The sequence below is a fragment of the Eptesicus fuscus genome, chromosome 1 (assembly GCF_027574615.1).
Source record: "Eptesicus fuscus isolate TK198812 chromosome 1, DD_ASM_mEF_20220401, whole genome shotgun sequence".
Classification (NCBI taxonomy): Eukaryota; Metazoa; Chordata; class Mammalia; order Chiroptera; family Vespertilionidae; genus Eptesicus; species Eptesicus fuscus.
In genome coordinates, this window is record NC_072473.1 from 125,657,164 (window position 1) to 125,679,238 (window position 22,075).

Sequence of the window (22,075 nt, forward strand, 5' to 3'; positions counted from 1 at the left end):
TGCTTTTATTTACAACCTCTCATCCCAGATCAACTCGTTCATCTTCCTTCCTTCCGTCCTGATCCTTGCTAAACTTAAATCTGCCTCCTGTTTCACCATTTCAGCCTTCAAACTTCAGAGTCATCCTTGACACTTTCCTGTCTTCTATCACCCATGGTCCATAAGCTACCAAATCTTGTGGATTCTTCCTTCTTAATGAATCTCCAATCTCTTTCTTCCATCTCTGCCATCCAGTTAGTCCAGTGCGTTATCATCACTTCATGTCCAGGCAATCTGAAATATTTTCCTTTATCTAGTTCATCCTGCAGGTCATGGGTTGGCATTGGAGGTCCTGCACATTTTTACTTGAATCTTCTTTCTCAGCCTTACTACCTGCCATTCCATCTCAAGTTTTCTCTTCAAATCAGTTGGCCAACTTGTCTCCTAAACATATCACCCACATCCATTTGGCATCTTCAGAAATTCCATCTACACACACACACACACACACACACACACACACACACACGCACGTACGCATGCACACACAAACACATGCGTACACACACGCACACAGCAGTCAGGAAATACGAACGCTTGTATGCCTTTTCTATGAAGATTTTTTTTCTAATCTAAGTGACTTCTTTCCTCTGAGCTTCTGTTGCATTAATTTACTAATGTAGTAAATTAACGTGATGCTGCTCAACCAGACTGTTAGCATTTTAAACAGCTGAATTTTGAGCGCTCTGAAAACTGTATTCTTTTGTGTGGCAGTGTCTCACACATAGTTGTGAATCAAATGATTATAAGTTGATCACTCAAAAAGTCCTTCCTTGATCTAAATATTAGCTGTAGTATTTTGTTTTGTTTTGAAATATATATGGTGAGGTTAGATGTCTTTTATTTGAAACATTCCATTATTCGTGGGGATATTTTAGATGTCAGCTTTCTAAAATGGGATCTTTAACCTGATACCCTAATACAATGCAATTCTATAATTGCAGGGAGAGATATTGGAGAGAGACAGAAGTAAACATTTTTGTGGATTTTTCCTTAGGTTGACACCGTCAGAATTGTTCACATTCATTCTGTCATCATCTTGCGACGTTCTGATAAGAGGAAGGACCGAGTGGAAATTTCTCCAGAGCAGCTATCAGCGGCCTCAACGGAGGCGGAGATATCCTTAGTGGTTGATGAGCAGTTTTTATGTGCTCTGGGGCCTCTAAGCCAGGTCCCTCTGTTTGCTCCCTTAGCCTGCTTTAGGAGGAGGTTTCACAAGTTTTCTTCCTGGTGACTCCCAGTTTTCATATTTGCCCCTTAGATCCAATTTCTTGGTTAATCAGAATTTTTAAAAAATAAAAAAAATATTTTGATTTCAGAGAGGAAGGGAGAGGGAGAGAGAGATAGAAACATCAATGATGAGAGTCATTTATCGGATGCCTCCTACACGCCCCACATGGGATGGAGCCTGCAACCCACCATGTGCCCTGACCAGGAATCGAACCTCCTTGTTCATAGATCGACGCTCAACCACTGAACCACGCCGGCCAGGCGGTTCATTTTTGTCCACTTCTCCTTTGGAATGGCTTTTATTGAAGAATTAGAAATTTCTAACATTCCTTCTCTTAAATGCCCAGAAATCCCAAGGTCAAATCCTATGACAATGAACTCTATGAGGAGTCCCTTCATCCTCCTCCCCCCACCCCTCTTCAATCCCTTATGCCCCCCTTCCCCAGTTTTCCTCGTATCATTTAATTTCTAGGCTTTTTACTATCTTGGTCTGTGTTGTTTGGAAAGATTCTCTTTTTGAGGCTGCCTCTCAAAAAAAAAAAAATGCAATGCTGAGAACGGAATGCAATATTCCATGTAAAATACGACCAAAGTGTGGTCAAATGGGACATTTGCTTCCTATGATCTCGACTCCATGCTTCACCTCGTCTCCTCACGCACTTGTGCTGATCAGTGGTGTGTGGAATACTCCAGGGGGACCCTCTGTGGATCCGCAGAGTTTTTCCCTCTGCTGTTCTCTCCCCAGTCCCCCAGCCTGCCAACTTGAGCTGCTGGACTGGCCGATCCATCTCCCAAAATAAAATTCCCAGCAAAGGTATGTGTTCTTGTGATTATGTATTGTAACTTCCAACTAAAACTAGTCCATCCTCCAAATGGGAGAGGGATGGCTGGACGCATTGTTGCGTGTTAATGTGCTGACAGGACAGTGAGTGTCTATCAAGCCCTTCCTCGGAGCCAGATAAGATGCTACTTGCTTGGATTACCTCATTGACTCTTCGCTGTGTGAACTGAACTCCCCCAATCTGCAACTGAAGAAAGGGGCTTTACAGCAGTTGTCATTTTTCTTGGCAACTGAAAAGAAAAGATTACTTAAAAAGTATTCTTTCTTAGACTCAGTCGTATAAAAAAGGGTTATTGTGTTTTAACCCTTTGCACTTGCTTGCTTTTTTTCTCGATTCCTTTATTCTACTCGGGATTTAATGCTAACCGTGTCGAGTCACACTCGACATCCCAGTGCAAAAGGTTAATGTCAGTTGCAGGGAAGTGAGGCAGCATTTTACACTTTCGCAGCAATAGTCTTAGTAAGCAGCATCTGAAGGGGAGAGCTTATCTCTGAGTTGAGTTCTTTTTGAAAAATATATTTTATTGATTTTTTACAGAGAGGAAGGGAGAGGGATAGAGAGTTGGAAACATCGATGAGAGAGAAACATAGATCACCTGCCTCCTGCACACCTCCTACTGGGGATGTGCCTGCAACCAAGGTACATGCCCTTGACCGGAATCGAACCTGGGACCCTTGAGTCCGCAGGCTGATGCTCTATCCACTGAGCCAAACCAGCCGGGGCTCTGAGTTGAGTTCTTATCTCAAGTTAGAGCCTCAGAATTCTGGGAAATTTTTATTTCCAGAACAAAGGAGGAAAAGATTCCTTTGGGGGCTATTTCTAGACAAGTGGGGAGACTGACCTAGGTTCATTTGATCTCTGCACACGTGACAAGGCACCTCACACAGACACCAGAGGTGTTACGGGACAGCCTCCTGAGTCAGAGGGAGAGGGCTGTCCCCAACCTCGAGTCTTGTCTTCTCATAGAAATGAATTTAAATGAGAAAATTGCAGATGATTGCATTGTGATAAAGCCAATTTATTGAAGCAATTAAAGCAAGCGAATTTATTAAAGCAGCAAGGCAAGCAAATCTGTTTCATTTCAACCAGCTGGGAGCACAGATGGGCTTTTCCGGCTAACCCGGAAAAGTGAGTACCTGGCAAGGGTTCTAGGCGTTGTATGCCCGCCTGTCTATAGGTTTCAAAGATTCTCTTGTTGAATATCTTGGTAGAGATTCATTCTCAAGGTCCCTTTCAACTTTGTTGTGGCCTTCCCAGAATTCATGAGAAGCACCGGGCAATTTTATCTTCCAAGTCTTGAGACTCCTGGCGTCTCTGCTTAGGGAGTAAAACCTCCCTTTCTTTCCTTTCCCCTTCCCCCCCTCCTTTCCTGCATTCCTTCGTTAGGGAGGCTTTTAACCATTTGCTCTCAAGTGTCCTTGGCTGGGGAAGATAATGGCTTGTTATTTGCAGGCCAGCTGAAAATTGCCCACGCGCTTTGGCCTTGTTTGAACTTTCCTGTCTCAGTTTCCCTATTTCTCCTGCCCTGGAATTTTCCTAGCTTCTTCCTCTCCTGTAACAAAACCACCCTGGTTGCTATTGTTGACATTGGTAGCCTGCCAGAGAGAAAGCAAATGAATTTTTAAAATCTTGTATTTTTCAAAAATGGGATTAGGATGGAGCCAGAGAGAGGTCAGAAGAGTACTCCAGTTAATAATGTAAGTGACTTCCAAAGATTTAGAAGTTTTTCAGACATCACAGTGATAAGTATTTCAGTGATCAAACATTAGCTAAGGAGAATGTAACTATATGCAATAATGGCAATCGAGTGGATTTCACTTAAAAAAAAAAAGAGAGACTCCTTTGTTTTTAAATAGGAAGTCTGGGAAATTCTGGGTATCGACCTTACTTCATTCTTTTATTGACATTCAATTGTAAACAGTTTGTTTTAAACCTCAGGATACTTTCTGAGTCCTTGTCAGCATCACTGCTTTTTATTCCCACAAGTTGACAATACCTTGACAGACACACAGGTTGGCTGAACTAACAGGTCGTCCCATGAGAGTGGTGGGCTGGTATCACTCCCATCCTCATATAACTGTTTGGCCTTCACATGTTGGTAAGTAGGGGGTGTAGTGTTTACTGTTCTTAGACATGAATATGATTTTCCTTTTCCATTACGTGGGCTATGGTTGCTTTAAAGCAGCTGTCGGCAAACTGCGGCTCGCGAGCCACATGCGGCTTGCGAGCCGTGGTTTGCCGCTCTGTTGACTAATGAGTTTGCCGACCACCGCTTTAAAGCACAAGTTAACTATCCTTAAACAGGTGTCTTAATTTTTATTGTGCTACTAGAGGCCCAGTGCACGAAATTTGTGCACAGGGGGCAGGGGGGGGGAGGGTCCCTCAACCCGGCCTACAATGATGCCAGTGTCTCACGCCCCAGAGGCCTGCCCATCTGCCCTCCCTCTGCGGGCCGGGGCGTGCGGGACGCTGGGGCTGGTCACCAGCATCCAGCGCCCTGGCTGCTATGGGCGCCTTCATTTTTGTGATGGAGTGACGGTTAATTTGCATATTACCCTTTTATTAGATATGTTTTAAAAGTAATGGTTTATATCATATTGATTATTTTTAATAGAGATAAAATTTCAGCGCTCTATTTTGAATGAGCAGCACTGTAGTCAGACAACCAAGTCAAAGTGTCAGGTAGACAATTGGATATATGATTCTGGAGTTTGGGGTAGAAGTCTGGGACTAGAGTTTATTGGGTGTGAGTTGGGAGTGGTTAGTGTAGAGATGAGGTAGGAAGCCGTGGAATAGGATGAAATCCCCCAGGGAGTGAGTACAGCCCTTGGTATGCCACTATGTCAGGAGGGGGAAGATGGGAAGGATCCAACAAGAGACTGGCAAAGATCAGCCATGAAGGTAAGCGGACATAGGGGAAAAGTGGGAGTGGGAGGCCAAGTGAAGACAGCTTTTTTTTTTTTAATATACTTTATTGATTTTTTTACAGAGAGGAAGGGAGATGGATAGAGAGTTAGAAAGCTCAATGAGAGAGAAACATCCATCAGCTGCCTCCTGCACATCCCCCCCTGGGGATGTGCCCACAACCAAGGTACGTGCCCTTGACTGGAATCGAACCTGGGACCCTTCAGTCCGCAGGCCGACGCTCTGTCCCACTGAGCCAAACCGGTTAGGGCATGAAGACAGCTTTAAGGAGGGAACAGTCGGGTAAATTGAGAGCCAAGAATAGATCGTTGGTGATCTTGATAAAAGCACTGTGGGTGGGATGGTATGGACCAGGGGTCCTCAAACTTTTTAAACAGTGGGGGCCAGTTCACTGTCCCTCAGACTGTTGGAGAGCCGGACTATAGTTTAAAAAAAAACTATGAACAAATTCCTATGCACACTGCACATACCTTATTTTGAATTAAAAAAACAAAACGGCAAAAACACCCGCATGTGGCCCACGGGCCGTAGTTTGAGGACGCCTGGTATGGACAGTAATCTTTTTCAGACTCAGATAGCAGTTCTTAAACAGTGGTTGTGGATGAAATGGAATGGAAAGAATGCTTATGAAGTACCTTTGATGTGCTAGGCATTGTACTGAAAAATCTTGCAATTTTAAAATTACAAAGCCCTGTGAACGTAGGGATGATGTTTATTCTTATTTAACAGATGAGGAAATAGGCTTAGAGGTATTAACAATTTTACCAAGGTCATAGAGAAGTACAGAGACTGTTTATACAATGCTACTTATTTTCTACAACAGTTTCAGCAACAGTTACTAGGTAGTGTTTGGTCTCACTCTTAGGAAGACAGGGGGGAGAAGTCCCAATCCAGATAAAAAAATAAGTGTAAAGAATGTTTAAGAACATATTGCTGCCCGGTGGTATGGCTCAGTGGTTGAATGTTGACCTATGAACCAGGAGGTCATGGTCTGATTCCTGGTCAGGGCACATGCCCAGGTTGTGGGCCCAATCCCGTGTGGGGCATGCAGGAGGTAGCTGATAAGTGATTCTCTCTCATCATTGATCGTTTCTATCTCTCCCTCCCTCTTCCTTTCTGAAATCAATAAAAATATTTTTTTAAATAAAAGAACATATTGTCAAATGAAGTGGGTATAAGTCACTGGACCAAACCACGCACTGCAGTGTTTTGTTATAATACCCGATCTTTTGTATCCTTCATATAAACCATGGTCTGAAGACTTCAGATCTTTAGATTTTGCCTCTGTTCAGTCTTTGGTAATCTGTTAACTAATCCTTACAAATGTTATTTGATGCCTGTTTATGATTTCCTTTTCAAAAATTGCATAAACATGTAGTGAGATTTTGTTTCTACTCTTTGGAAGGTTGAATTCAATTCTATTGCAATCACTTCTATACAGTGGTTTCCTGTATAAGAATTTCCTCTGTAATAGGTCTATGCTTCTGTTTTTTTAGTATCAAGTCTAATATATTCACTTCCCCGGAAGCTGTCCATCAAAAAGTTTATTCTAGGAAAATCTTTTTAAAAAAATATTTTTATTGATTTCAGAGAGGAAGGGAGAGGGAGAGAGAGACAGAAACATCAATGATGAGAGATAATCATTGATTGGCTGCCTCCTGCACGTCCCCAATTGGGGGTTGAGCCTGCGACCTGGGCATGTGCCCTGACTGGGAATCAAAATGTGACCTCCTGGTTCATAGGTCAACATTCAACCACTGAATCATGGCGGCTGGGCTCTAGGAAATCTTTTTTGTCTCCTTCCAGTAGCCTCCTTTCTCTTTGGGTCCCCTAGAAGCAATTATCAAGTTTTGGGGCTAATTTAAGTTTTCCATTTTTCTTTTTCTATGCCACGTTTCATAGGAGGGCTAGTCTTGGGGTAGGCAGCCTAGAGTTATTAATAAGTTTTCTAATTTAATTGCAGATATCCCATAGTATTTTTCTAACCTAGTGAAATATTTATACTTTGACAGCCATATTGTACTGAAGATATATTCCTTTTCTGCCTATAGAATCTGAATCTTGGGAGGATTGTATATCACTTTTAAATCTTTATGGCTATGAGATACAGTTTATTGACGGCAGATTTTTATTTTCATTTCCAGATGTTCGCACACAAGCCATGTATCAGATGATGGATCAAGGCTTTGTAGGACTTATTTTTTCCTGTTTCATAGAAGATAAAAACACAAAGGTATTGTGTGTGTGTGCCTGCATATGCGCGCGCGTGTGTGTCTGTGTGTGTGTGTGCGTGTGTGTGTGTTTAACACACACACACACAGAATAGAGAAAAATCTTTTTGCAATTTCAATAGGGTGGCCAGGGAAGGTTTCAATGAGAAAGGTCATTGAGGCAGGACCTGAAGAAAGTGAGGGAGCAAGTCTTGTGGATTTCTTGGGGGAAGAGCGTTCCAGGCAGAGGAAATAGCCAGTGCAAAGGACCTGAGGTGAGTGTGTCATGTTCAAGGGAGTCAGTGTGGCTGCAGCAGAGTGAGGAAGACCGTGACCACATGTCCCAGTGTGCCTCTGTCAGCCCCAGTTTTACCCCAATACCCCCATCTCTACTGCAGTTAATTGACTTCTTGAAAGTGTCCTGGTTTGGATGAGAACTCATTTGGTTATCCTACCATGAGGTCTGAAAGATAACAGCGGCCAGATCTTGTAAGGCCTTGACTTTGAGTTGAGAAGCCACTAGAGAAGTGATTTTCAACCTTTTTCATCTCATGGCACACATAAACTAACTACTAAAATTCTGTGGCACACTGAAAAATACATTTTTTTGCTGATCTGACAAATAAAATAGGTATAATTTTGATTCATTCATACCAAACAGCTATTGTGGTGTTGGCTGTTGTCATTTTAAAAAATATATGTATATTTTTTGTCCTAGCTGGTTTGACTCAGTGGATAGAACATCGGCCTGCGGACTGAAGGGTCCTGGGTTTGATTCCAGTCAAGGACATGTGCCCGGGTTGCGGGCTCAACCCCTGGTAGGAGGCGAGCGGGAGGCATATATATCAATATATATTTATTGATTGATTTGAGAGACGAAGGGAGACATAGATAGAAACATCAGTGATGAGAGAGAATCACTTATCGGCTGCCTCCTGCACGTCCCCTACTGGGGATCGAGCCCACAACCCAGGCATGTGCCCTGACTAGGAATCGAACCATGACCTCTTGGTTCATAGGTCAACACTCAACCACTGAGCCATGCCAGCTGGGCAGCTGTTGTCATTTTTTATTTGACATTCTAAGGGAAAAGAGGTCAGTGCCCCTGGCTAGTCAGATATTGCACATTGCAAAAATTCTTGCGGCACACCAGTGTGCTATGGCACACCAGTTGAAAATCACTGCACTAGAGGGTGATTTTATGCTTTAATGGGAAATTTTTGGTTACGGTGCTAATAATAATTTGGATAGGGAGTAGGGTGGGACTGTAGGGAGGGGGAGGGCTATGGAATCCATGGCATCCATGAAAGAAGTTCGGAAGATATTACAGTAATCTTGCAAGAAATGATGGAGGTTTGACCATAGTGGTAGGAATGGAGACAATGCGAAGGAATCAGATTCTGCATATATTTTGATGGCTAATAATAGTAACAAGTGCTACCATTTATCACCTATTGTATGGCACATACTTATTAGGTGTTTTACATAAATACGCTCTAACCCTGACAACAAGCCAGTGCGGATCCATTATTATCCATATTTTATGGATGAGCACACTGAAGCTCAGAGATGTTAAGCAGCCTGATCAATGGCTGGCTAGTCTTGCCACTCTCTATTTAGAGTGCTTCTGTTTGAATTTTATGTTCATGTTAAGAGATTTTGCTATGTGTCCATTCAGACAAAAAGAAAATTACTTCTTAACATTGTTGGTATGAATTTTGCCAACAATATCAAGTGAGTCCTATCATTAGCTCATCAGTGATATTCTCAGAATCTATGTTAACAATGAATATTCTTCATAAAATCACCTTGAAAAAAAATATTTTTATTGATTCAGAGAGGAAGGGAGAGATAGAAACGTTAATGATGAGAGAGAATCATGGCTCGGCTGTCTCCTGCACAGCCCCCACTGGATCGAGCCCACAACCCGGGCATGTGCCCTGACTGGAATCAAACCATGCTCTGGTTCATAGGTCAACAGTCAACCACTAAGCCACGTTGGCCGGGCCATAAAATCACCTTTCCACAAACATTGAAGTTCAGTATTTTGAACTTTATACTTCATTTGAAATGCTTTTGGTTTTGTCATCAGAAATTGATTTGTTGTCATTGTAAAGGGCTATTGAATAAGTGTGTCGGCTTCCAACAGAGCAGTCTGAATATTCTGGTTCTTAGCTTCTTGGTTCTCATGTTTTGTGAGCAGTTCTCTATTATCATATGAGAAGATGTTTGATTGTGGCCCCTGTGTGTTTTGTTTTGTTTTTCAAATGGGAACTTTTTTATTATTTAAAGAAAAAATGATTTTAAATATAATAATGTTACATGCAATAAACATTAATATTTTAAGAAACACAATCTTATATAATACATGCAATAAACATGATTATCTCACAAAAATGATTTTAAATATAATGTTACATACAGTAACACCAATTATTCAAGAAAAACGATCTTAAATATAATATTACATGCAATAAACATTAATATTTCAAGAAAAAAAGGATTTTAAGTATAAAAATATTACCAAAACTGTACTAATATAGTATGATATCACAAAAGTTGTAGTAAATATTAAAAATCTGCAAGTAGCAGGATTACTTCTATTATATTCTAAAATATTTTCCCCCTCTGGCTCTATTTTTGTTCATCAGTTTATATTGTTCATTATCTTCCACAAATGAGTGAGACCATGTGATATTTATCTTTCTCCGACTGACTTATTTCACTTAGCATGATGCTCTCCAGGTCCATCCATGTGATTGTGGCCACTGTGTTGAGTTAGTTATATGATACTTACAGAAGCTGATTTATGGCATATTCCATCTCTGTGATCTCTTTAACCTTCCACTTTCAGAGTGGTCTTTGAACTTGAGGTTAGAGTCCACAACATTGCTATACCTTTTACAGAATTAATCCTTCTCTGTGTGACCTTTCTTTTTTATTTATTTATTTTTTTGTAGACTGGCCGGGTACTCTACACTTGCTTTCAATCCATTCAGGCCCAAAAGAGCTCAGAGTAAGTATGACAGAGATGTATGTATGTATTGGTGGGCTAATTTCTAGTCTAGGAAATTGATTGTTTTGTTTCTTTTTGTTGTTGTTAATCGTCACCTGAGGATATTTTTTCCATTGATTTTTCGAGAGTGGAAGGGACGGGGAGAGGCAGAAAGAGAGAAACCTCGATGTGAGAGAGGCACATTGATTGGTTGCCTCCCACATGCCTCCTGACCAGGGCTGGGGATTGAGCCTGCAACCGAGGTACATGCCATTGACCAGAATCGAACCCGGGACCCTTCAGTCCATGGGCTCACACTCTATCCAGCAAGCCAAAAAACGGTTAGGGCTGTTTTGTTTCATTTTATTTCTCTCACTGGTAAGACTAAGAATTCTACAGTCTACATATTTCCACTAACATCTCTGTGAGGAGTTAGAATCTCTTTAGCATCTTAGGTATTGGGGACCTAGAAAGCTAGGGTCATAGAAGCAGTCTTTTAATTGCAATTACATCCTCATAGTCCTGTTATTTCTTTTTTTTGTTTAAATATTTTTTAATTGAATTCAGAGAGGAAGGGAGAGCGAGAGAGAGATAGAAACATCAATGATGAGATCGGCTGCCTCTTGCACACCCCCTACTGGGGATCGAGCCTGCAACCCCTACTGGGAATCAAACCAATGACGTCCTGGTTCATAGGTCTCCACTCAACCACTGTGCCATGCCGGCTAGGCCTGTCAGGCATTTCTTGCATTTATTCTGAGTTGCACTGTTACTTTTTCTTTTTCTGGTGAATTGTAAATCAAAGACCAAGTATGTGGAATACTATGGATTTATATAGACTATTGTCTTTGCTGTGCCATAAAGTTAACTTTAGAATTGCGGTATCTCATTCAAATATTTGCATTGGTTAGCTTCCTCATTTAAATTCAATTAAACCTAAATTAGAAAAAATCTTACCAGTAATTTAATATCTGCTATATGCCAAGCATCATGGTAGGCACTGAGGATGCAAAGATGAAAGTCAGGCTGATTATCTATAACTGGGAAACAGAAGCAAAGAATGTTTAAAAATTTTTTTATAATAATTGTTATTATTATAGCATTGTAGCATTGTTTGAAATAGCAACAAATTGGAAGAAACATATGTCTGTCAGTGGAAAAGACGGATAAAGAAAAGGTGATGTGTGTATATATATGAATATATACCATTTTCAGCAACATGGATGGACCTGGAGAACATTATGTTAAGTGAAATAAGCCAGACACAGAAAGGCAAATCTTACATGCTCTCACTTATATGTGGAATCTAAAATAGTCAAACTCATAGAAGCAGGGAGTAGAATGGTGGTTGTTAGGGTTAGGGTGGCAGAGGAGAAAATGAGGAAGTGTTGGTAAAAGGATACAAAATTTCAGGATGAATTCTAGAGATCTAATATACAACAGGATAGCTACAGTTAAAACTACTATATTATATACTTGAAATTTGCTAATAAAGTAAATCTTAGTGTTCTCACTACAAAAAAGGTAACTATGTGAGGTGATGAATATGCTGATTAGCTTGAGTGTGGTAATCATTTCACAGTGTATGTATATCAAAATATCAATTTGTAAACCTTAAATATATATAACTAGAGGCACAGTGCACGAAATTCATGCACGGGGGTGGGGGTTTGTCCCTCAGCCCAGCCTGCGCCCTCTCGCAGTCCAAGAGCCCTTGGCGGATGTCCCACTGCCATGGAGGCTCTTGCCAGGCTTGAGCCTGGCTTCTGGGCTTCTGGCTGAGCGGTGGTCCCCCTGTGGGAGTGCACTGACCACCAAGGGGCAGCTCCTGTGTTGAGTGTCTGCCCCCTGGTGGTCAGTGCACATCATAGCAACCCGTGGTTCTGCTGTTCAGTCGATTTGCGTATTACCCTTTTATTATATAGGATTCCTATTTGTCAATTATACCTCAGAAAGCTTGAGACAGACAAACAAAAAACTGACTTGAATTGATTGTCTTGCAGGTATGAGAGAATTGAAATCCCAATCCATATTGTACCTCATGTGAGCATTGGAAAAGTGTGCCTTGAATCAGCAGTTGAGCTGCCCAAGATTCTGTGCCAAGAGGAGCAGGATGCATATAGGAGGATCCACAGGTAGAAAGCTTCCTCACTTCTCTTCTCCACTTCTAAGGCCCAGTCCCTATTGTCCTCTTCTCTCCTTTCATCTTAGCAGCTTCAACCCCTGGCCCCAGTGGGGCTCGAGTGGAAGGCAACAAATCAATGTGTCTCTCTCACATCGATGTTTCTCTCTGTCTCTGTCTCTCTCTCTCTTGCTCTCTCTCTTCATCCTCCCTCCCTTCCACTCTGTCTAAAAATCATTGAAAAACATCATCTGGTGAAGATTTTAAAAAATATCTTTGAATTATATTAATAAAGTCACGTCTGAATAAAGTCACGTCTCAAAAATCATGCAAAATTTAACCATAATGGGAATTTAAATTATACATAGTCATCTAATCCAGATTGCAGAGGTCTGATACAGTGTTTCATTTTGTTATAGAGTCCATGACCATTTTGTTTTCCCTCCACTGCTGCTTTGTTGCTAACCTAAACCATTTTATCCCTTTAGTCTTACACATCTGGACTCAGTAACCAAGATCCATAATGGCTCAGGTAAGATTTCTTTCTTGTTTATAGGCAGTGATCGATCTCTGGAATACTCAGCTGACAAAAGCAAATTTAGTTGAAGTGACTGCAGTGATTGGTACAAGTTATCCTCATGTGTCCTTTCCCAAAAGCTTTGCCGTTCATTAATCCTGCTCTCACCTTTTCTATCGAATGCCTTAGAAACTCGGATAATAGAAGTGCTACCTAGAGTAAGACTGGAGGAAAGATAGGGACAAGTTTTATGAGAGACCTCCTCAGTGGTGTGCTGGTACGTGCTTAATAACCAATTCTCAGGGAGGGGGGGGGGGGCGCTGATTTGGTGTGTTTGCCAGTTTCCATGATATAATAGCTCTCCATGGCTGATTTCAAACAACTCATATGTCCTCAATCAGATCACAAACTTTCTGAAATTTCAACAATTGGCTCTCATGAGCTGGTCTAAGTTGGTTCCAGTATACCACTACCAGCCTATCGTGGTGGGAATCGAAAGAGTTGGATAGAGCCCTGGCCGGTTTGGCTCAGTGGATGGAGCATCGGCCTGCGAACTGAAGGGTCCCAGGTTCAATTCCGGTCAGGGGCGTGCACCTTGGTTGCAGGCACATCCCCAGTTGGGAGGTGTGCAGGAGGCGGCTGATCGGTGTTTCTCTGTCGTCGATGATTCTAACTCTCTGTCCTCTCCCTTCCTCTCTGTAAAAACTCAATAAAATATTTTTTTAGAAAAGAGTTGCATAGAAACACAGGCAGAAAGACAGATGAAAGGGAGGGCATGAGGAAGGAAATTTTTTCATGCCAATAAATATAGAAGGAATCCCTATACTAGTACAAGGCCAAGGAACAGCAAACTGAATACAGTACACAGCTACCCACCCACATTTCCTCTCTAGTCCTGAGTCGCAGGCCATTCTGTGCAATCTTCCCCGATGGCTGACAGAGTCACCAGTGAGGAAGAAGGGGAGGCTTTTAAGTGTTGCCAGTAATTACTTTGAGAGGAAAAGAGAGAAATGGCTTAGTACAGTGGTCGGCAAACTCATTAGTCAGCAGAGCCAAATATCAACAGTACAACGATTGAAATTTCTTTGGAGAGCCAAATTTTTTAAACTTCTTCTAACGCCACTTCTTCAAAATAGACTCGCCCAGGCCGTGGTATTTTGTGGAAGAGCCACACTCAAAGGGGCCAAAGAGCCGCATGTGGCTCGCGAGCTGCAGTTTGCCGACCACGGGCTTCGTGTATCTGTCCCATCATTTCTATCTAAGGGAGTAAAGAGCTGGTCATTTTCTGCTCTCTGCTTAGCTAGGCTTCCCTCTGGCCCATGCATCCAGGGGTTCAGGAATGCCTCAGAAGAGGTAATTTGGCTCAGCCATTCTGCCTTTCCTCTGGATTGCTGTACAGAATTGTCTGCCAGTCCTACTTATTGCACTTTTTCTACTTCCTCCTCCAACCCCTTCTTTCTGTGTTCATAGTTGGGGGAGCTGCTGGGGGTGGCGTGTTATCTCATCTGTGGTTTTCCTATTGAAGTGTTTACCAAGAACCTGTGCAGTCAGATGTCAGCAGTCAGCGGGCCTCTCCTGCAGTGGTTGGAGGACAGACTGGAGCAAAACCAACATCATTTGCAGGAGTTGGAACAAGAAAAGGAAGAGCTTATGCAAGAACTTTCTTCTCTAGGATAAAGTGGGAGACAAAATGAAGTAAGAAACTTTTTTTTCAATGGTCTGAAAATTCACACAATTCATGTATAGGCAGACAATGGAGCAGCTCTTTTTATATCACAGTGGGTGAGTTTTATGCATGGAATAAATACAGGACATCTTCCTAAAAGTTTCATTGGGGCTTAATGAACCCTCTCCCTGTAACTGGCATACAAAGAGCATTGCAAGATGACTTAAGAGAATCTGAAAGGTATTTTTAAAAAGGCTCTAGCAGGTGTATTGTCAAGGACAACCTATAAAAGATGTCTGAGGGATATATTTTAAATGCTTATTTTCTCCTTGTTTAACTTGGAAATATTTATTTTCATTTTCAGATACACTCACTCCCTAGAACAAGTTGAAGAATAGTATTTAATGTTTCAGTTTTTAGTTATGATGTTGCACAAGTAAATAAGTACACAAGGATTATGTCTTCCTTCTTGATCTCTGAAATATGTATTCTTTTTATTAGTGCAGGATTTACTTGAAATATGGATTCTGAGATACCTATCAAAGTGGAATCTATGTGGGTGTCTTTCTAACCAAATAGATGGGTTCTAGCATATTTGAAGTAAAATTGTATCAAGCAGATCCTATTTACCTAGGAATTTCCATCTATCTATATAAAAGCCTAAGCGACCGGCTGACCGGCCGGTAGCTATGACATGCACTGACTACCAGGGGGCAGATGCTCAACGCAGGAGCAGAAACCATAGGCATGGGAACATGGAACAGACTGATAAATCTCAGAGGAAAGGGGAGAGGTGGGAGGACGGGAAGAGATTAACCAAAGATCTTCTATGCATACTAGAGGCCCGGTGCACAAAATTCCTGCACCGGGGTGGGGGTTGTCCCTCAGCCCGGCCTGCACCCTTTTGCAATCTGGGACCATTCGGGTACAGTCCCTAGGCCTGGGCTATGATCAGAGCCTATCGGGGCTTTCCTTCCCCCGCTGCCAGCCCCATCCTGGTCACTGCCACTGCTTGCCATTTGTGTGGCGATGTCCTTCCTCCCCTGCCACTAGTCACCTCCCTCTGTGGGCGACAGATGTGGGGTGCGATCGCTTGGCTGGCCTGGGCCTCCCTCTGTGGGGCGATCGATGGTGGGGTCCCCAAACCGATCACCATGCAGAGGGAGGCCCCGCCCACCTGGCTGGGGCTCTTCCTTTTGGGCACTCACAGGGCCTCCCCCTCCCCGATTGATCTCCCTGCCAGCCAGTGGCCTGGGCCTCCCTCTGCAGGGCGATCGTGGGACAATGGCAGGGCCTCCCGACCAATCGCTTTGCACTTGCCTTGGCTGGCCTGGCGCCAGTGCATGTCATAGTGTGGTCATCTGGAAGGTTGTCCCGACGGTCATTCTGCTGTTTGGTTGTTCGGTCTATTTGCATATTTGCTTTTATTATTATAGACTAGAGGCCCGGTGCATGGATTCATGCACCAGTGGGGTTCCTTGGCCTGGCCTGCGGGGATGAGGCTGAAACCAGCTCTCCGACATCCCCCGAACGGTCCTGGATTGCGAGAGGACACAGGCCAGACCAAGAGACCCCATCGGTGCATGAATTGCACCAGGCCTCTAGTTATAACACAAATGTGTTTTTCCAGAAATATTTAGGATTTAGGAGATAACAAAAACGATACTTTAAAATGTTCTGTTGCACCCTAAACTGTTTGGCTCAGTGCGTAGAGCGTCAGCCTGTGGACTGAAGGGTCCTGCGTTCGATTCTGGTCAAGGGCACATGCCTTGGTTGAGGGCTCAATCCCCAGTGTGGGGCATGCAGGAGGATCAATGATTCTCTCTCATCATTGATGTTTCTATCTCTCCCTTTCCCCTCCTCTCTGAAATCAGTAAAAAATATATTTTAAAAAAAGTTCTGTTGCATTATTCTGACCACGTGTAACCACAAATGTGGTCTTCAGAAAAGAGCCAAGCCTATTGCATACTGGAAATGACAGGGGGAACTGGAGGAGGTAGAAAGAAAGTCAACAAAAAGAGCCCCAATTCCAACAATAACAAAGTGTTATTTTTTGGTTTTGTTTCTTATTTCTCCTTAGATTATTGTTTTTCATGTTTCAAAGTATAGTCCAGAACCACCTGCACCAGAATTACTTGGAGGTCAAACTTCATCTCCGGGGGTGGGACCCAGAAATTGTCATGAACTCCCCAGTTGATTCTAAGGCATGCTGAAGTTTGAAAACCACTACACTAGGGCATATGCAGTATAAATGCTATATTTTCCCAAATTTCTCACAGCCACAGTTCTTCTCTCTTTTTGTTTCCCTATAGGAAAAAATGAAAATATCCAAGTGTGAAATTAATTAACCTAAATCAATTTTGAAGAAAAAGTTGGAAGACTCACATTATTTGATTGAAGACTTACTATAAAGCAAGAGTAAACAAGATGGTAAGGTATATGCACAATGGATTTTGACAAAGTTACGAAAGCAATTCAATGAAGAAAGGATAGTCTTTTCAACAAATGATATGGAAGTAATTGAACACCCAAAGGCAAAAAATGAACTTTGACATAAAATGTAAACCTTATACAAAAATCAACACAACTATATCATGAACTTATATGTAAAAATTTTAGAAATAAAATCATGAAAAAATCTTCAGGATCTTGGACTAGGCAACAAGTTCTCAGCCTCCACCCCCGAAGCACAATCCTACAAGGAAAAGTTAATATATTGGACTTCATCAAAATGAAAAACTTTTGCTTCACAAAAAATTTAAGAGGAAGAAATTGAGACTTATTTGCAAACCAGATATCTGATCAATTTAGAACAGTAAAAACAATTCAATTGCAAAAGATTTGAATAGGCTAAATGAATTTCACTAAAGAGGATAAATGGATAGCAAGTAAGCACATGGAAAGATGTTGAACTTAATTAGTCATCGGAATGCAAATTAACATCACGATGTATTTCTACACATTTATCAGAATGCTTAAAAGAAAAGATATTGAAAATATCAGATGCTTTTGAACATATAAACTGGATCTCATGCATGGCTGATATAAATGAAAATGAAATTTTAATAAAGTTAAACATACATGTACCATATGACCCAGCAGTTGAACTCATGGTCATTTATCACAGAGATATGAAAACCTATGTTGGCAAGAAAACTTGTACACAAATGTTCTTAGCATCTTTCTAATAGCCCCAAACTGTAAGCAAACCAGATGTCCTCCAATTGAGAGGTTAAACCAACCATCCATACTATGGAATACTACTATTCAATGTAAAGGAATAGACTATTGACACACACAACTTGAATGGTCCTCAAGGGTATCATGATGAATGAGAAAAAGTATCAAAAGGTCACATAGGTATGATTGATTTATATAGCATTCTTGAAATGACAAAACTATAGAAACAAAGAACAGATTAATGGTGACCAGGCATAGGGACTGGAGGGGTATGGGGTATGTGTGACAATTAAGGGATAACACAAGCAGTTCCTTTGTGGTGATGGAACAATTCTGTGTCATGATTGTGGTGTTGATTAAATGAATTTCAGTATGTGCTAAAACTACAAACACCCATAAATGAATGCATGTAAAATCTGAATAAGTCCTGCAATCTGATAAGGAGTATTGTACCATTGTATCATGTGAAACTGGGTACGGTCTGCAGTCTAATAAAGAGTATTATACCATTTTCAATATGTTTGTTTTTGTTTTTAATCTTTATTGTTGAGAATATTACAGATGTCCTCCTTTTTTCTCCCCATTATCCCCCTCCACCTGGCTCCTGCTCCAACCCACCCTATTCTTTGTGTCCATAGATAATGCATATATGCATACGTTCTTTGGTTAATCTTTTCCCAGCCATCCCTTGCTTCCCTCTGAGAATCATCAGTCTGTTCCATATTTCCATGCCTCTGGTTCTATTTTACTCATCAGTTTATTTTGTTCATTAGATTCCTTGTTTGTTTATTTTGATTTTTAGATTCAATTGTGAATAGCTAGGTATTCATTGCTATTTTATTATTCATATTTTTATCTTTATCTTTTTCTTCTTCCTCTTCCTAAAGAATACCCTTCAACATTTCATGTAATACTGGTTTGGTAGTGATGAACTCCTTTAGCTTTTTCTTGTCTGAGAATCTCTTTCTCTGACCTTCAATTATAAATGATAGCTTTGCTGGGTAGAGTAGTCTTGGTTGTAGATCCTTGCTATTCATCACTTGAATATTTCTTGCCACTCCCTTCTGGCCTGCATAGTTTCTGTTGAGAAATCAGCTGACAGTCATATGGGTGCTCCCTTGTAGGTAACTTGCTGCTTTTCTCTTGCTGCTTTTAAGATTCTGTCTTTGTGTTTAACCCTTGGCATTTTAATTATGATGTGTTTTTGTGTGGGCCTTTTTGGATTCCTCTTGTTTAGGATCCTCTGCACTTCCTGGACTTGTAAGTCTATTTCTTTCACCAGGTAGGGTGGTCTGGGCAGAATCCAGGAGAGACTGATTTGTGTGGCTCTGGGGCATGGGCCATTCCCCCACTTCACACAAGCCTGACCTGCACTCCCCCACACACCATGGGAGATACACTAGTCCCACCCTCCTGATTCCTGGTGGCCCTGCCTGCTGAGCTCAGGCTTTTGAAGAGGTCCAGGCAGAATCTAGGAGAGAAAGTTGTGTGGCTCTAGGGCAGGGGCCATCTTTCCCTCGCATGCCTGACTGAAACCACCATGTCTGCAGAGCCCTCCCTTCACATGGCCAAATTTTGTTCTGTTTGTGTCTGATGAACTCTGCTGGCTTCACCTTACTGACTCCCTGAGACCTTGCCTCATCAAAAAGGTCTGTGTGCAGCTGGTGGGTGATTGCTCGCCTTAGTGTACCCCAGGACTTATGCTGAGTGGTCTCAGACCCAGTACTGGCACAGAGTTTGAATCTGTATCAATCTGGTGAACACCACTTGGCCCTACCTGGTAAACATAGATGTTAAAATCCTCAACAAAATATGAGTATACTGAATCTAGCAATACATTAAAAAGATCATACACTATGACCAAATGCAATTTTTTCCTGGGGTGCAAGTTTGGTACAATACCCCCAAATCAAGTAACATTATTATACATCACATAAACGAATGAGTGATAAAATCCTATGATCAGATCATATTGGTGCAGAAAAAGCATTTGATAAAATCCAGCACCAATTAAGATAAAAACACTCAGCAAAGTGGCAACAGAGGGAACACATCTCAACATAATAAAGGCCATATATTACAATCCTACAGCTATCATACTCAATGGGGGAAACTAAAAGCATTTCCCTGAAGGTCAGAACAAGACAGGGATTTTCACTTTCACCACTCTTATTCAACAGAACTGAAAGTCCACAGCTATCAGAAGAAGAAATAAAAGGCATCCAAATTGGAAAGGAAGAAGGAAAACTGTCATTATTTGCAGATGACATGATACTGTACTAGTATATAGTGAATCCTGAAGTTTTCACCAAAAAAAACCCTACTAGAACTGATAAATAAATTCAGTAAAGTAGCAGGATACAAAATAAATATCTAGAAATTGGTTGCATTTTTATATACCAACTAGAGGCCCAGTGCACGGATTCGTGTACTGGTGGGGGTCTCTTGGCCAGGCCTGCACCCTCTTGCAATCTGGGGCCCCTTGGGGGGTGTCAGAGAGCCGGTTTCGCCCCATTCCCCCAGGCCTGATCCTGATAGGAGGGAGCCCAATCCTGTGTGTTGAACGTCTCCCCTGATGGTCAGTGTGCATCATAGTGACCAGTCAACCGGTCGCTTAAGCTTTTATATATCCTATTAATAAAAGTCTATGTGGCCCTAGCCAGTTTGGCTCAGTGGATAGAGCGTCAGCCTGTGGACTGAAAGGTCCTGGGTTCGATTCTGGTCAAGGGTACATGCCTGGGTTGTGGGCTTGATCTCCAGTAGGGGATGTGCAGGAGGCAGCTGATCAATGATTCTCTCTCATCATTGATGTTTTTCTCTCTCCTCCCTCTCCCTTTCTCACTGAAATCAATAAAAATATATATTTTTAAAAAGCTTATGTAGTTGTCATGCCCTCACGCTGTGATGCCCTCATGCTGCAACGAGTGATCACCAGGAGGCTGCATGGGTGGGCGGGGGCTTGATGCTATGTGTGTGGTGCGGAGGCAGGGCCTGTGGCTCCGCACGGCGAGGCCTGGGGGGTCCCCGGCTCTGTGGAGCACAGAGCCAGGGCCCCAGGCTCCGGCCTACCTCTTTGGGGCAATCCATCAAGGAGCCCTGGATGGGTGGACAGGGCCTACCTCTTTGGGGCAATCGATCATGGGGTTCCTGCACTGTGATAGGGCACAGGTTAGGCTGAGGGACCCCCCGCCCCCCCCCCGAGTGCACAAATTTCATGCACCGGGCCTCTAGTATATAGATAATGAACCATCAGAAAGGGAAACTAAGAAAACAATACCATTCACAATAGCTTCAAAAAAATAAAATAGGATACCTAGGAATATATTTAATCAAGGAGATAATTATTATTATTTCAAATATGTTTTTTGCCCTAGCCTGTTTGGCTCAGTGGATAGAGTGTTGGCCTGCAGACCAAAGGGTACTGGGTTCAATTCCAGTCAAGGGCATGTACCTCAGTTTCAGGCTCCTCCTTGGCCCAGGCCCATACAGGAGGCAACCAATTTATGTGTTTCTCTCACATTGATATATCTGTCTGCCTTTACCTCTTTCTTACACTCTCTCCGAAAAATCAATGGAAAAATATCCTTAGGTGAGGATTAAAAAAAAAAGTTTTATTGATTTTAGAGCAAGAGGAAGGGCGACAGAGAGAGAAAGAAACATCGGTCAGATGCCTCCTGCATGCGGATCACACCTGCAACCTGGGCATGAGCCCTGACCTGTAATTGAACCAGCAACCTCTTGGTGGATGGGGTGATGCTCAACAAACTAAGTTACACCAGCCAGGGCTATACTCAGAAAATTATAAGGCCCTAAAGAAAGAAACTGAAGATTAAAAAAAAAAAAAAAAAGGAGCAAATACCGTGCACAGGGATAAAAAGAATTAACAATGTTAAAATTTCCATACTACCCAAAGCAATCTATAAATTCAACATAATTCCTATCAAAATATCAATGATGTATTTCACAGAACTAGAACACATAATCCAAAAATTTATATGGGACACAAGAGACCTCAAATAGCCACAGCAATCTTGAAAAAGAAGAACAAAGTTGGAGGAATCATGCTTACCTGATATCAAACTATACTATAAGACTATAGTAATCAAAACAGCATGGTACTGGCATAAAAACAGACATATGGATTAATGGAACAGAATAGAGAGCTCATAAATAAACCCATGCCTCTACTGTCAAATAATATTTGACAAAGGATGCAAGAACATACAATGGGGTAAAGGCAATCTTAATAATAAAAGTCCAGGATTGTAACTAAGGCTCATGACCAAACACTGACCATCCAAAAGTCAGTGCTGGGTTGTCCAGCTGCAGCCTGGTGACCCAGCAGTGAC

The 22,075-nt window shown here is 41.9% G+C and overlaps 1 protein-coding gene across 3 annotated transcripts in view; it reads left to right on the plus strand.

The window, feature by feature from the left end:
- BRCC3 (BRCA1/BRCA2-containing complex subunit 3) overlaps positions 1-18,236 on the plus strand; it is a 31,604-nt gene extending 13,368 nt beyond the window's left edge. For all 3 annotated transcript variants that reach the window (XM_008159532.3, XM_028136407.2, XM_054713649.1), the window contains 8 exons: positions 1,037-1,156; positions 4,122-4,209; positions 7,181-7,269; positions 10,207-10,262; positions 12,245-12,376; positions 12,852-12,895; positions 14,406-14,575; positions 16,859-18,236. In XM_008159532.3, coding sequence (XP_008157754.1) covers positions 1,037-1,156; positions 4,122-4,209; positions 7,181-7,269; positions 10,207-10,262; positions 12,245-12,376; positions 12,852-12,895; positions 14,406-14,557 — 681 coding nt within the window. In that variant the 3' untranslated portion in view covers positions 14,558-14,575; positions 16,859-18,236. The remainder of the gene's footprint in view (positions 1-1,036; positions 1,157-4,121; positions 4,210-7,180; positions 7,270-10,206; positions 10,263-12,244; positions 12,377-12,851; positions 12,896-14,405; positions 14,576-16,858) is intronic.
- Positions 18,237-22,075: the final 3,839 nt, after the last annotated feature.